The sequence below is a fragment of the Cricetulus griseus genome, chromosome 3, assembly GCF_003668045.3.
Source record: "Cricetulus griseus strain 17A/GY chromosome 3, alternate assembly CriGri-PICRH-1.0, whole genome shotgun sequence".
NCBI lineage: Eukaryota > Metazoa > Chordata > Mammalia > Rodentia > Cricetidae > Cricetulus > Cricetulus griseus.
In genome coordinates, this window is record NC_048596.1 from 175483010 (window position 1) to 175500398 (window position 17389).

The window sequence follows — 17389 nt, forward strand, 5'->3', positions numbered from 1 at the left end:
TCAATAGGATTATCTTGACATGTTGGAACAAATCTTGATAAAACTGTCTCAGTAATAATACTTGCCTAAGACAGGAATACAAATTTAGACTATTGAAATACTGCTGTGTAAAAAGCGTTATTTTAATAAAACCGTTCCTCTGTCAGTTTCTATAACTAAGGGGACTAAAGCTATTGAGCTGTGGAACTTAGGCCAAGAACAGGGATTTGGAAATGCAAATGAGAGATAAGAAGGAAATAAATGTCTTTTATTCAGCAACATACCATCCCTGATGCCAAGAGCTATTTGTAAAATGACTCTTAACAGGCTTGTGAAATTGGAAGCATACATACCCAAAATGGACATCTCTGGCACAGTAGCATGGTAAGGTCCATTGAGAAACTCTGGTGCATTGTCATTGATGTCTTGAACTTTAATAATAAACTCAGAAGGAGGCTCAAGAGGTTTGTTTGTCTCCCAGTCCACTGCCTGAGCTGTTAATGTGTACTCAGCCTTTTCCTCTCGGTCAAGTCTTTTTATAGCATGGATATCTCCAGTTATATCATTTATTTGAAAGATTGTCCCAGCTCCATCACCTGATAGGATATACTTGATTTTTTTGCTTCCAGGATCCAGGTCTGTGTGTAACTAAAATGAAAAGTAGCAGTAGTTAGTTATGGAGATAGATAAATCATCTTCTGAATTATTTAACCCCGCCTCTTGCTTGTATATCAAACTGATTCTTTTTATACTACTCCCTAAGTCTCTGCTTAGCAAAACTGTACAAATAACATATAGTTTTATTCACAGCATGTTACACTACAGCATAATGAACTTCACCAGACCAGCTTTTACAAAGTGCTCAAATTTGTTTAATATAAACTCAAATGGTTTCCAAATGCTGACAAAGTACAGAGAGCACATTTCATCTATGTTTTTAGACTAATGAATACACAAAAGCGGTCATGCACACACAATGTTATTACTACTGCCTTTTATGAACTACATTGAGGCAAGAACCATAAGTAGTTTAAATGTAAACATCTCCTTAACTTTTATTTCAAATGAGTTGGTATTTAGTATGAGATATTAAAACCAGAGGGCCAACATGGCTCATAATCTCTGCAGGGCTCATATTTGATAAGATCAAATGGAGGGACACAAGAATTTAGTCAGATTGATGCTGTACTTATTCATAACAACAAAAAAAATCCAACAACTCAAATTATATAATTAGGACTTTCACTTCTTTCTTTAATTCTCAACAATTTTTCCAGCACAGAAAATCATCCCCACATTGTAGAAAATATTATCACTGATATAATGCTAGAGCATATCATCAAGCAAAAGAATGGAAATTCATGGAAAATGACAACTGTCCAAGAAGAACTCAAATCCATCAAAGATCATATCAATGAGTATTGACTAAACAGAATTATAGTGTTTCATTTATTTGTTCTATTTTTGATTTGTAGTAGAAACAACCTTGTTTGACATGTCAATCCCAGTTTGCTCTCCTTCCTCCTCCCCTGAATTATAGTGTTTTAATATGAAGTAAAGCTTTGGCCTTACAGACAGGTAGCTTTTGAGAAAAGCAGAAGCCCATGTTTAAAAATCCTTTTATGATTTGTTCACAAGATGGACTCAGGACTGTTCTGATGTGTAGCTTCCCCCAAGATACAAGATATAATCCTGCTTTAAAAATAAATTAATTTAAATTTTAATTTAGTTAATTATTTTCAAACTGTTGAGGTGGCTGACAAGCTAAGAGTTACTTGCAGAAGAACATGGTTTAATTCCAAGTACACCTTGATGGATCACAAACATCTGTACCTCAGGTCCAGCGAATCTGATGCCCCCTTTAACCTCCATGGGCACTATGCATGTAAGATGCTCACTATTTACACACAGACAAACAATAATTCACTTGAGATAAATCTAAATAAATGCACATTATGTTGGAATCTTGCATTTGTAGAAGAAATTTCATAATTAACATTTAGAAATAATGCTTAGATGCACATATTTCTGTTTCACTCTCTTATTTAACTGCCACTAGAGTCATCATTTTTTCACCTAGAGATATAAAGTATTTATTCCTTAAAAGAGTAGGTGTGTTGTGGAAGGAAACTTCTACAAATTCAAAAGGCATTGTGTGCTCCAGGGATTCCTTTTAATCTGAACAGGCTCTATTGCTTTTTTTTCCTCCAATTTGAGTTGTATTTAGCTTTTCAATAAATGAAAAGAAAAGATTATGAAAAAGACATAAAAGAACAACAAAGAGCCCAAATGCATTGAGATTTCCTGCTTTAACTTTGAATATTTTTAAAAGTTGAGGCATAAGATTACATCAAATATTTATTGAATCTCAAAGTGTATCCCTTTCATTTATTGTATTAAATTTATGAACAAGAACAAATATTGAAATGCCACTTTATCTTAATGAATGAAGGATTATAATTCATTAATGTGATATTAATCCTAATTTATGATCATTTTAATTTATGTGCATTTTAAGAATTCCATTAGCATTTTTATTAAAAAAGAACATTTGAATAATATATCATTCATACTGGCTTCTGTTCATAAAGCAGCCATTCTGGAGGCAAGGGGATACTCATATGTATCACTTTTCTCCACACTTTTTTGGATTAACAAATAAAACATACAAATTGACCTTATTATTATTTATGCTAGAAATTATTTCAAGCCATAATTTCTTCCTAGTACCAACAGCATCTGATTAATAAATTTGTTATGATATTAGATTGTACGATCACTTGTATTTACAAATAATAAAAAAAGCATAGGTTATTTAAAATTCTGGCATGAGGGATCCACAAATGACCCCAAGAATCTAAGCAATAGCAGCAAGGCTACTTTAAATGCCCTTCTCCTATAATGAGATTGATGACTACCTTAAATGCTATCATAGAGTCTTCATCCAGTAGCTGATGGAAGCAGAAGCAGAGATTCACAGCTAGGCACTGAGCCAAACTCTGGAATCCATTTGTAGAGGGGGAGGAATGCTGAGCAAAGGGGTCAGGACCACTCTGGGGAAACCCACAGAAACAGCTGATCTGAGCAAGTGAGAGCTCATGGACCCCAGTCTGACATCTGGGGAACAAGGCCCCCTGAAAGTGGGTTCAATTGGGGAGCCTGGGCAGTCTATGGGGCTTATGGCAGTGGAAACAATATTTATCCCTAGTGCACAAATGGGCTTTGGGAGCCCATTCCCTATGGAGGGATACTCTCTCAGCCTACATACATGGAGAAGGGCCTAGGTCCTGCCCCATATGATGTTACAGACTTTGATGATTCCCCATGGGAGGCATCACCTTCCCTGGGGAGTGGATGGGGGTGGGATGGGGTTGGTGGGGGAAATAGGAGGACAGGATGGAGAGGGAACTAGGATTGTTATGTAAAATATGATTGTTTTTCATTTAAATAAAAACTAATTTTAAAAAAGAAAAATTAAATGATAAAAAAATGAATAAACATAGTGGTAAAATTCAGGTCTTCTTATTTATCTGTTCTGTTGACATTAACCTATTTTATTGAGCTTCAGTTATTCTAGGGATATAACAATCAATCTGCATAATTCATTTTAGAACCTGAAATAATGCATAAATCTAAAAATAACTTAAATATAAAAGTGCCCATATTGAGTATGAAAAAGCTGAAACCATTTTCATTTCATAAGTTTTTCAGATCTGTACTTCTATGTGTTATTCATGGGATGAGTCCATTTATAACAGAAATGCAAACAACTTGGGCCAGTGGGATGATTCAATCAAGTAAAGACACTTGACATCAAGCCTGAGAGTTTGAGTTCAATCCCTGGAACCAGCATGGTGGTGGAAATAACCTCCTGATAAATGTCCTCTGACTTATATTTGTGCTCAAAGAAACTTAATATTATATGCATTTTGTCCTGATGGTCTTTGACTGTCACCTTGACACAACCTAGACAGACCTTAGAAGGGACTCCCAATTAAGGGATTGACTTAATCAGAATGACTTATAAACAAGGCAGCAATTACAATTCCTGCAAAGTTTCTCCTACAAGACCCTATTGAGTTCCTACCTTGAAATCCCTACATAATGAACTATAACCTGGAAGTGTAAGCTAAATAGGCCCTTCCTCCCTTAAATTGTTTTTGGTCATAGTGTCCATCACAGCAACAAAAAAATAAAGCTAGAGCATAGTAAATTGTTACCAGAGAAGTGGATTTTATAGTGATGATCTTGACCATGTTGTTTCCAGGGGACTGTGTTGTAAAAATGTGTTGTAAAATGTCCAGATCTTGTTGAGTTGTCCTAGTGGAATCATGGAAGGTATGAGTGCTGAGGGCAAATGTGGACTGTGCAGTCCTGGACTTTGTCATTTAAGAGGGGAGCAAGGACTCTATGGGAACGGAGCTAGGGATCATTATTTTGATATTTTCGCTAAGAATATGTTGGTGCTGATTACTTGGGGCTGAAGACTCAGTGCTGATTCACAGGAGAAAAGTACCACTGAGGTGAAACGTGTGTTTTCCTGGACATTGGAATGCCTAAGCGTTTGCATCTGAAAAATCAGCTACAATTAACATGAGATTAGCACTGTATGTATAGGTGAAATTTTTTGGGCTTCATTGGGAAAATAAGAAAGTATCTCATTAGGCTCAGAACACAGAAGCTAGTCCAAGAGGGAAGGCTTTGTCTCCAGCTGGAAGCTGAACATAGGAATATATAAGAGTTCCCATATGGTCCTCATATGGTCCCCATATGGTCCCCATATGGTCCTCATATGGTCCTCATATGGTCCTCATATGGTCCCCATATGGTCCCCATATGGTCCTCATATGGTCCTCATATGGTCCTCATATGGTCCTCATATGGTCCCCATATGGTCCTCATATGGTCCTCATATGGTCCTCATATGGTCCTCATATGGTCCTCATATGGTCCTCATATGGTCCTCATATGGGACATACGAGATCAAAGGGGTCACGGAGAGTATGTGTAAACTAACAACATCTGGCAGAGTTAGAATCCCTATGGAGAGTCCGTGAAAAACCAATGGTTAAGACGTGCCTCATTTACAACCAAGGATTTTGGAGATGCCAGGATTTGGAGCTATCTGTCATGGAGAGTAGCAGGTATGAATTGAAGTTGGCCTAAGCATGTAAGACAGCTATATGTACCTGATGAGTGAAACACTGCAATAGTAAGAATGCCTAAGCTAGACCCAGATCAGGTTATGAACACCGAACACCCAAAGGCAGCCCAGCCTACAACTGCTGGCCCAGGTAGGCCAGGAACTGTTTCCAGTTCGGGTTCGTCATCGCTGCTCAGAGTCATCTGACACAAGTGACCATATGGAGTTCGGCTGCGGGATCCCACATCCCGAGGCCCCGTGACAGCTCTGCCTCCAACTGCCCTCCCGGTGGGATCCAGCACGCTGACACCCGGGTAACAGTGACACCTCCATCCACAAGAAGAGAACCGACATCAGAGTATTGGACCTGTTTTCATCTACCAGAAAGGAAACGTGGTCCCATACCCACCAGGAGAACAAGAAACACTTGCTACACCCACCAGAAGAAAGGATGAGAGGAGGGCAAGGTAAAAGAACATCCAACAACAGAAAACCCAATATGACACCACCGGAGACTAGGAACCATACACCAGTAAGACTTCACCATCATGATGCAAATGAACCAGAAGAGAATGACCTTAAAAACATCTTCAGGAAAATGATAGAGGAACTCAAAGAGGACATGAGAAAATCACTTAAAGAAACTGAAGACAAAACAAACTAAAAAATACAAGAAACAGTTCAAGACCTACAAACTGAAATAGAGACAATAAAGAAAGCACAATCTGAGCCAATGCTGGAAATAGAAAAGCTGGGTAATTGAAGGAACTACAGATGTAAGCATAACCAACAGAATACAAGAGATGGAAGAGAGAATCTCAGGAGTTGAAGACACACTAGTGGAAATAGATTCATCAACCAAAGAAAATCTTAAGTCCAACAAATCCCTAACACAAAATATCCAGGAAATATGGGATACTGTGAAAAGACCAAACCTAAGAATAATAGTATAGAAGAAGGTGAAGAAATCCAACTCAAAGGTGCAGAAAACATATTCAACAAAATCATAGAAGAAAATTTTCCCAACCTAAAGAAAGACATGCCAATGAAAATACAAGAAGCCTACAGAACACCAAATAGACTGGACCAAAAAAAAAAAAAAAGGCCACCTTGCCACATAATAATCAAAACACCAGGCATATACAGCAAAGAGAAAATATTAAGAGCAGCAAAGGAAAAAGGTCAAGAGACCTATAAAGGCAAACCTATCAGAATCACGCCTGACTTTTCCTTGGAAACTCTGAAAGCTAGAAGGTCCTGGATCGATATTCTACCTACACTAAGAGAGCATGGATGCCAGCCCAGACTACTATACCCAGCAAAGCTTTCAATCATTATAGATGGAGAAAATAAGATATTCCATGATAAAACCAGATTCAAGCAATACATATCCACCAATCCAGCCCTACAGAAAGAACTGGAAGGTAAACTGAAACCCAGGAAAGTTAACTACAACCAGAAAAACATAGGCAATAGACAATCCCGATTTTCCAACAGTCAAAAGAAAAAAGGGATAGAATCCCACACATAATCTTGCCACCATCACCAAATCAAAAACAAACAAGAATGAACAAAAATCAATGGTCATTAATATCCATTAACATTAATGGTCTTAACTCCCCTATAAAAAGACACAGATTAGCAGAATGGATAAGAAGACAGAATCCTTCCTTCTGCTCCTTACAAGAAACTCACCTGAACCTCAAAGACAAATGGTACCTAAGAATTAAAGGTTGGGGAAAGATCTTCCAATCAAATGGACCCAAGAAACAAGCAGGGGTAGCAATCCTAATATCCAACAAATTGGACTTTAAACTAAAATCAGTCAAAAGAGATGAAGAAGGTCATTTCCTACTCATCACAGGAGAAATCCATCAGGACGAAGTCTCAATTCTGAACATTTATGCCCCAAATACAAAGGCATCCAAGTTTGTAAAAGAAACATTACTAAAACTCAAATCACACATAAAACCGCACACACATATAGTGGGAGATTTCAACACCCCACTCTCACCACTGGACAGGAACACCAGAGAGAAACTTAACAAAGAAACAAAAGAACTAATAGAAGTTACAGTGCAATTGGACTTAACAGATATCTATACAACATTCCACCCAAATACAAAACAATTTACCTTCTTCTCAGCACCACATGGAACCTTCTCTAAAATTGACCACATACTTGGCAACATAGCAAACCTCAACAAGTACAAAAAAGTTCAAATAACCCCCTGTGTCTTATCAGACCACCATGCTTTAAAATTAGAATCCAACAACAACAAGAACTACAGAAAACCTACAAACTCATGAAAATTATGTAACACCCAATTGCATAATTCATGGGTCCAGGAAGAAATAAAAAAAAGAAATTAAAGATTTCCTTGAATTCAATGAGAATGAGGACACAACATATCCAAACCTATGGGATACTCTGAAAGCAGTGCTGAGAGGAAAGTTCATAGCGCTAAATGCCCATATGAAAAAACCGGAGAATAATCACACTAGAGAATTAACAGCACAACTGAAAGCTTTAGAAAACAAAGAAGCCAATACACCCCGGATGAGCAGATGCTAGGAAATAATCAAATTGAGGGCTGAAATCAATAAAATGGAAACTAGGAGAACAATACAAAGAATCAATATAACAAAAAGTTGGTTCTTGGAGAAAATCAACAAGACAGACAAAACTTTATCCAAACTTACCAAACAACAAAGAGTGAACATGCAAATTAAAATCAGGATGAAAAGGGGGTCATAACAACAGAAACAGTGGAAATCCAGAGAATCATCAGGACATACTTTGAAAACCTATATTCCTCAAAATTTGAAAATCTAAAGGAAATGGACAATTTTCTGGACAGATTTCACTTTAATTTCACCAAATTAAATCATGAAAAGATAAGCAACTTAAATAAAGCAGTCATTAAAAGTCTCCCAACCAAAAAAGAGCCCAGGACCAGATGGCTTCAGTGCAGAATTCTACCAGAAATTCAAAGTACAGCTAATACCAATTCTCCTCAAAGTATTCCACACAATAGAAGCAGAAGGGTCATTACCAAACTCTTTCTATGAGGCCACAATAACCTTGACACCCAAGCGACACAAAGACATAACTAATAAAGAGAACTACAGACCAATATCCCTCATGAATATTGACACAAAAATTCTCAATAAAATATTGGCAAATCGAATCCAAGAACACATCAGAGAAACCATCCATCCTGATCAAGTAGGCTTCATCCCAGGGATGCAATGATGGTTCAACATACAAAAATCCATCAATGTGATCCACCATATAAACAGACTAAGGAAAAAAATCACATGATCATCTCACTAGATGCCGAAAAAGCCTTTGACAAAATCCAACATCCCTTCATGATAAAGGTCCTGGAGAAATCAGGGATAACAGGAACATACCTCAACCTAATATAGCAATATACAGCAAGCCAACAGCTAACATCAAATTAAATGGAGAGAAACTCAATAAAATTCCTCTAAAATCAGGTTCAAGACAAAGCTGTCCACTCTCTCCATACCTCTTCAATATTGTCCTTGAAGTTCTAGCTAGAGCAATAAGACAATAAAAGGGACCTCCTGAAACAGAGAAGCTTCTGTAAGGCAAAGGAGACAGTCAGCAAGACAAAACGGCAGCCCACAGACTGGGAAAAGATATTCACCAACCCCACATCTGACAGAGGGCTCAACTCCAAATTATACAAAGAACTCAAGAAGCTGGTCCCCCAAACACCAAACAGCCCAATTAAAAAGTGGGGTACAGAACTAAATAGACAATTCTCAATAGAGGAATCTAAAATGGCTGAAAGACACATGTGAAAGTATTCAACATCCTTAGTCATCAGGGAAATGCAAATCAAAACAACTCTGAGATACCATCTTATTCCTGTCAGAATGGCTAAACTCAAAAATACCAATGACAGTTTATGCTGGAAAGGATGCAGAGAAAGATGAACACTCCTCCACTGCTGGTGGGAGTGCCAACTTGTACAGCCACTGTGGAAATCAGTATGGGGACCTCAAGAAAATGGGAATGAGTCTACCACAAGCTCCAGCAATTCCACTCCTAGGCATTTACCCAAAAGAAGCACATTCATATAACAAGGACATCTGTTCAACCATGGAATCTTGAAATTTGCAGGAAAACGGATGGAACTCGAAGAAACCATTCTGATCGAGGTAACCCAATCACAAAAAGACAAACATGATATGTGCTCACTCATATGTGGACCTGCTTTATGATTCACAGTAGTGACCATGCTTTATCAGAGCTGTTTTTAATGATGTTGCTCAGAATCGTTTCCTCCCAGATGATGACTGAGAAACTAATTAAAAAAAAATGGTGCCAAGTATCACAAGAGTAACAGAACTGTGCTGTCTTCTGGGATTTTGTTTTTTACTTTTTTGTTGTTTGTTTGTTTGTTTTGGTTTGTTTTTTGTTTTTTTAAAATGGAGTGTGCTGGGTGTCTCTACAATTTTGTTCAAAGGACTACAGAACCTGGAAAAGCTGTTGCTGCTATTGATGCATACATATTGCCATTATTGCTCTTTTTATATAAATATAAATATATACATATATATGCTAATTGAAACTCAAATATGTGATGAATCCAAGGTGTTCAGTTACTGTTCACCTGTGCATGCAAATTTGATTTCATTTTTAGTAAGTAGTAAAGTTATATGCTTGCAAAAAAAATAAGTGACACACTGGAAGACAAATGTCACACAGTTTCAATTTTATGTGTAACCTAGAAATGATGAATTTATGGGAACAGAGAGCAGAATTATGGCTATTAGGCTTCAATGTGGGACTTTTATCAATGGGGAAAGGATTGGTTTAAGGATATAAAACTGCAGTTGGACAAGAGGCATAGACTCTGTGATGTCTTGAGGTCTACTGAGAGCATGATAAATATGCTTGATAACAATATGCTATATTTTAAAAGTTGTGAGATATTATACTTTAAGTGTTCTCAAAACAAAAATGATGAATATGTGTGATATAACATGTTAATTGTTTTAACTTAGCCATGCCATTGTGAACATACTGTATTCTGTATCATAATTGTGCATGACTTTACTTATGAACTAAATAAATGAATGAAAAATAAATAAATAATTAGAGCTGGAAGACAATACAGTGAGTCCTACATGTTATATATTGAGCTCAGAATTTAGATTTACAATACTATGTTTTGTTTGAGTGTGATTTTTTTTTTTTTTTGGTTTTTTGAGACAGGCTTTGGAGCCTATCCTGGCACTCACTCTGGAGACAAGGCTGGCCTCAAATTCACAGCAATCCGCCTGCCTCTGCCTCTGCCTCCTGAGTGCTGGGATTAAAGGCATGTTCCACCAGTGCCCAGCGAGAGTGATTTTTTTACACTCCAGATCTTCCCCTTTTGATTAAAAAATATAAAACTTGTTTTTGCTTTTGTTTTAGAGGAGCTCACTTTTAAAAGAGACTCTGGGCATTTTAAAGAGACCTTATACTTTTAAAAATGTTAGAATTTCTAGTTCCATCCATTTGCCTGCGGATTTCAAGATTCCATTGATTTTTCTCTGCTGAGTAGTATTCCATTGTGTAAATGTACCACATTTTCTCCATCTATTCTTCACTTGAGTGGCTTCTAGGTAGCTTCCAGGTTCTGTCTATTATAAATAATGCTTCTATGATAATGGTTGAAAAGATGTCCTTATTGAATGAATGTGCATCTTTTGGGTATATCCCTAACAGTGGAATTGCTGGATCTTGTAGTAGACTGATTCCCTGAGGAATTTTCCTGAGGAATCGCCATACTGATTTCCAAAGTGGCTGTAGTAGTTAGCACTCCCACAAGCAGTGGAGTGTTCCTCTTTTTCCGCATCCTCTTGAGTATAAACTGTCATCGATGTTTTTGATTTTAGCCATTCTGACAGGAGTAAGATGAATCTCAGAGTTATTTTGATTTTTATTTCCCTGCTGGCTAAGGATGTTGAGTACTTCCTTAGATGCTTTCAGCCATTTTAGACTCCTCTATTAAGAATTTTCTATTTAGTTCTGTACCCCGCTTTTTAATTGGATTATTTGGTGTTTTGGTGACTAATTTCATGAGTTCTTTGTATATTTTGGAAATCAGCCCTCTGTCACATGTGGGGTTGGTGAATATCTTTTCCCATTATGTTGGCTGCCATTTTGTCTTGTTGATGGTGTCATGCTAAGTGAGGTAACCCAATCACAAAAAGACAAACATGGTATATACTCACTCACAGATGAATTTTAGACATAGAGTAAGGATTACTAACCTACAGTCCACACCTCCAGAGAAGCTGAGAAACAAGGAGGACCCTAAGAGAGACATACTTGGTCCCCTAGAGAAAGGGAAAGGGACAAGATCTCCTGAGCTAATTGGGAGCATCGGGATGGGAAGAGGGAGTTAGGAAAAAGAGAAATGGATAAGAGGAGGAGAGAGGAGGACATGAGAGAGCAAGAAGATTTAGTCAGGGGAAGAATAGAGGAGAGCAAAAAAGAGATACCATAATAGAGGGAACCATTATAAGTTTAAAGAGAAATCTGACACTAAGGGAATGTCCAGAGATCTAAAAGGTTGATCCCAACTAACAATCTAAGCAATAGTCGAGAGGCTACCTTAAACAGCCTTCACTGATAATGAGATTGATGACTAACTCATATGCCATCCTAGAGCCTTCATCCAGTAGTTGATGAAAGCAGCTAAACACTGAGGTGATCTCTGGAATCCAGTTTCAGAGAGAGAGAGAGGAGTGATGAGCACAGGAGGCAAGATCAGGCTGGAGAAACCCACAGAAACAGCTGACCTGAACAAGGGGGAGATCATGAGCCCCAGACTACTGGCTAGGAAACCAGCATAAGACTGTTCCAGACCCCCTGAACGAGAATGTCAGTTTGGAGGTCTGGGCAATCTATGGGGCCTATGGTAGTGGATGAGTATTTATCCTAGTACATGAATGGACTTTGGGAGCTGACTTCACATAGAGGGATACTCTTTCAGCCTAGACACAAAGGGAAGGTCTAGGTCCTGCTCCAAATGGTATGACAAAATTTGAAGATTCCCTCATGGAAGGCCTCACCCTCACTGGGGAGCAGAAAGGTGATGGGATAGGGGGTCGGTGGGGGTCAGGGGAGGAGGGGAGGCAGAGGGAACTGGGATTTATATTTAAAACAAGCTTGTTTCTAATTTAAATAAAAAAGAAAGAAAGAATATAAAATAGAATTTTTTTTAATATTATGTTGTGTGATGATATATTATCATTGAAAGGTTCAGTGGATTCTTAGACAGCTTAAAGGGCCATGTGTTCTATGGCCATGTCTTGGCTTCATCACTCATTAAGGGACTGTGTAGAGACTCAGATTGCATGTCAGAGTTGCCCCTTTTAAGCCAGCAACCTCATCTACTGTCTCTCGGTTTCTAGTTGGTCGACCACTAATGCTCCCTCTCTTTCCTCTCTCCTCTCTCTTACTCTCCAGCCCTGGAATCAATTCTATGTTTAATGTACCCTATATGGTTCATGTCCCATTGCGCCAGGCTCCATTTCAAGGTTTCTAATTTTTAAACATTTATAAAATAACAACAATCATACCATATATTATATTATGATATTACAATGAGGGCTTTGCATCTATCTCTCTCTTCCTTTTGCTCTCTCTCTCTCTCTCTCTCTCTCTCTCTCTCTCTCTCACACACACACACACAGAGAGAGAGAGAGAGAGAGAGAGAGAGAGAGAGAGAGAGAGAGAGAGAGAGACATGTATAAACACTAGGTAAGCAATTTGAGATTATAACAAAAACTTTCGTGGTGTAAAAGGAAATGCAATTGATAGAAAGAGGCAAGGCACCTGGAACTCTATGTCTGTTTCTCAGTATAGTGGCAAGGTGCAGTTATAAGCTACCATTTTTTATATTCTTTCCCATGTTTCTCGGGTCCTGCATATTTAATGCAAAGATTCTACCCATCATTAAATTCTACTGACATGAGCATGTGATGCTATAAAGTCATCCCAAATGTACTAAATGTTCACAGCTATGAAGAATCTGGACATGTGAACATTGCCTTTCTCAGAGGCTGCTTTTGTTAACTGGAGCAGAATAAGGCCCACATGAAAATCAGCCTAGATTGATAAGACCTTTTTGGCTTGCTATGGCACAAGAATTCATTATCTTTTGACTTAACACATGTAGAATGCACCCTGTACTCTTTCATGTGCTATGTTAGAAACAGGGGTAATGAACATGGTTTCTTCTCTCAGAGTCTCAGTTTGTGGGAGATAAAACAAACAAACAAACAAAAACCTGAGGGGAAAGTATAATGATTACTACTGTTTTGCTTGCAGTTATGTTGCTAGTGTTTGAATAAATGTTTTCCCCACTGGCTAATACATTGAATGATTGGTTTCCAGATGGAAACACATTCTGGGAATGCTCTGAAAACTTCAGGAGAAGGGCCTACTTAGAGAAGTAGATAAAATGTGAGCATACATTTGATAAAAATGGAGGAATTGATACATATTTCAAAGGCAGAATGCAAAGTATGGGGTACTTGACTGACTGACATGCTACTACACATCAGTTATCATGAGCTGCTGATCAAGCATGGGGCCAACCAATCATAGGCTGAATCCTTTGAGAATATGAGACTAACCAATGCTGGCCTCCCTTAAGTAGTTTTTATCAAGCAGTGTCGTAGCAATACATAAAGAGCTAATTAATACATATCAAGTATTTTCTGTATGGTAAGCACTTTGCTGCTGTTGCAGCAAACCTGAGACCATTCCTCAATTTGTTGGAGATGCACAAATTGTCCAATATGCAGAGGTGGTCACAGGCTTTTACATTGAGTCTTCAGTTTTAAAATCATGACAGGAGGACTGCTCTTGATGGAGCTGGCATCATTGAACTCTCATCATCTTCCATATAATTGCATAACACCTCCCAATTAAAAGACAAGTTTATACCGTAAGAATCGTGGGAAGATACATTTGCATTTCATTCTCCTTTGCATTCTCTTTACCTAGTAATGTGTTTGTCATGTTGTTGGAAGCTCAATAAATATTTGTGGAGTTCAGTGAATGTTAAGAAAGAAGAAAAAGAAAAAAAAGAACAGTTCCCAATTTTTTTTTTAAACCAGTGATTTAAAGAAGGAAGCAAAAGAATTTAGAAAAGTTAGATCCAGGAGCTTAAATGTTTTCTATGGTACACATGAGCTTTTGGGCATACTCAAATATGTGTCCAAATTTTGATGCCAACATAGGAACTAAGATAGATGAGCTAAAAGAAGTGTGAATGGGCTGCTAGAGAGTACTGTGTAATGGATAAATTAGCAGATGAGTGACAAATGCCAATTATCTTATACTTATCCATTACCATTCTTGAGTAAGAGTAAGAATAGGCATCCTTCTTGTAATTTTATTGTCAGAAAAACAAACTCCTCTCTTCTCTCATAAGCTTCTCTATCACCCTAAGTTAATTTAAGACACAAAACCTAGGGTAAATTATTTTCTGTTAGTATTAATTTAGGACAAAATTGTGTTAGAGTTACCAGACAGAATTAGTCCTGGACATCCTGACTACAGCTTCTACTCAAATGAGATGAAGGATGAGACTGAGTACCTACCATTAAAAATCACATCCTTAGTTGAAAACAGGGTAACCCTGACATCACACCTTATTTTGAAATTCTATTCAACTCAAATGGGCATCATGGAAATGTATCTCTGATATATTATTTTCTTCCCAGAAAATATGTAAACTACAGGGATAAAATCAGCATCTATTAGAATCTAAGATTTCATAAGAATTTACTGGAAGCAGACATCACCACCATTCATGGATCCTACTTTTACATGAATATTATCTGACAAAAAGTTAACCATCTCAGCACTCTTGAATCACATTATATGATAGACTATCTTCTCAGAATCGAGCACAGTGTCTGCTGGGTAGAAACTGGGCTATGAATTATCAATTTGTCTATGAATAAATTATAATCCATAAATCACAATCATTCCACCACAAGATAGTACAAGCCAGTTTGACACAATATGTGTTTGGCCTAAATAATTGTGATGATAAAAGAATGTAACTTCATTCTGGAACTGATACATGCCCAGACTGCCAAGAGAGATACTGTGTGGATTAGGAAAAAGAATGAGAGAAGCAAATGGGCTATCTTCATGTTTCTAGACTGTTTTCCTGAAAGCCCAATAGTTAGTATCAACATTTGCTCATTCTAACTTCTGATCCAGTCCTCTTGTTCTCAACAGACCATCTTCCAAAGGATGCTGGACCAGCATAAGTTTCATCATTCTAATGAAGCTGAGTAATTATGATTTAAAAGAACTGGATAATTACTTAATACTTGGGGCCTGATAAGCAAATAAAGTGTGTCCATGCTTTAGAGATAAGTTAAGCATCCTGTAATGGTGATAGGTAAAGCAAAAGAAGAAGAAGAAGAAGAAGAAGAAGAAGAAGAAGAAGGAGGAGGAGGAGGAGGAGGAGGAGGAGTAGGAGGAGGAGGAGGAGGAGGAGGAGGAGGAGATGCTATGCTGGGTAGTACATTGAAGAAAATGCATTCACTTGTTCTAATACCAAGTAAATACAAATAATTCAAATTACTTTTCATTTAGTCACTTAATTGTTAACAATTTGTAAAATTACATTACACAATAAAACAATATAATAGCCATAAAATCCAGGTTAGGATTTTAGACAAGAACAACTTGGAGAAAGGTAACCCTTGAATCCCACATTATGAAAAAATACAAGTTTACTGAAATGGAAAAAAAATTCAAGGAATTCTCAGATAAACCGACTTACCCTTGAATTTAGCTTAAGAACTGAAAGGATCAAGAAGAAATGCCTCATAACTCAGTGAAAAGACTACAGTATCTATCTTGTGACCTTTGTCGCTGTGATAAACTACTTTGAAAAGAGCAAGTACATGGAGCACTATATTCTATACTGAAGTAGAGATGATATTTACTTCAGGACAACAAGGCAACACACACACACACACACACACACACACACACACACACACACACACAGAGAGAGAGAGAGAGTTTTCTCAGTAATTTACAATAGGCAACATGTAGCACTGTGATGACTAAGGTACATATACTCCCCATTCTATATCATTTTCCAATGTGAATCAGGTCTGACCTAGCCATGGGGACTAGTGCCCAGAGCAATGGAAAATTTCAAGTAAGTCCATGTGAAGTGGTATTTTGTATTATCTACAGCTGAGAATGTAGAAAAACATTGCTTTTGCTATTCTTAAATAGTAAGTTTCACAAAAGCAGGTCTTGTGTGTGTGTTAGTTATATTATAACCAATGGTATGCATTGTGTCTGGTGCTTACTCAAAGCTTGATGAGCACTGACATAATTTGTCTGCAAAGGGGAAATCCTAATTTCCTACAACTTGTAAGGATTTTAAATGTGAAGGCTCAGTTGTTGCTACTAGATTTCTTTTTCTCAAGTTCAATTAATAAAACAGAACCAGAGGAACCCCTATCAGATCCATTCAAAATCCTACATATTTTAGAAACTTCTATAAAGACTTTCAAGAAAGCATACCTTGTTAGTCAAAAGTAGATAAAGGGATTACAAATGAAAATTTGACAATGGGTCTGGTAATATAACACAATGTGTAGGACATGTGGCTTGTATGCATAAAGGATGGATTTGAATTCCTGTTCCACACTATTTTAAAAACATGAACAATGAAGAAGTCACTTTGGTTTGAAATAGAGAAAAAATACAGACAGACCAAGTGGCGGACAGATGTATAGAGATATACCACCAATCTGCAGACCAATCATCCCTCAAATGTGTGAAAAGGAATAGACATAGAAATAGAAGCAGTGTGCAAAGCTAGTAAGTACGAAGGAGTGGCAATGACAAGAATGGACTACTAAAACTAACATTCATGAGGCAAATCTGCTTCTACTTAGCTTCTGGACCACAGCTCTTCAGTTCTACAAAAATTGTGTGTCAGGTCTACTGCAAACCTACTGATATTTGCTAAACTCCAGTAAGATTCATGAGCCTGTTTTTATGTGTCTTTCTCCTTCCCTTCCTCCCTCCCTCTGTCTCTTTCTCATTCGCTCCCTCCCTTCTTCTAATTACCTTCCTTCCCTCCTCCTGCATCTGTCTGTCCTTCCCTCTCTCCCTTCTTTCCTCTTCTTTCATTTTGCTTAATACACTCCTTTAGAAAAAAAATACAACAAATGGCAATG

The 17389-nt window shown here is 37.6% G+C and overlaps 1 protein-coding gene across 4 annotated transcripts in view; it reads right to left on the reverse strand.

The window, feature by feature from the left end:
* Cdh8 (cadherin 8) overlaps window positions 1-17389 on the reverse strand; it is a 352592-nt gene that overhangs the window by 229991 nt on the left and 105212 nt on the right. For all 4 annotated transcript variants that reach the window (XM_035442610.1, XM_035442608.1, XM_035442609.1 and 1 more), the window contains exon 2: window positions 333-627. In XM_035442610.1, coding sequence (XP_035298501.1) covers window positions 333-627 — 295 coding nt within the window. The remainder of the gene's footprint in view (window positions 1-332; window positions 628-17389) is intronic.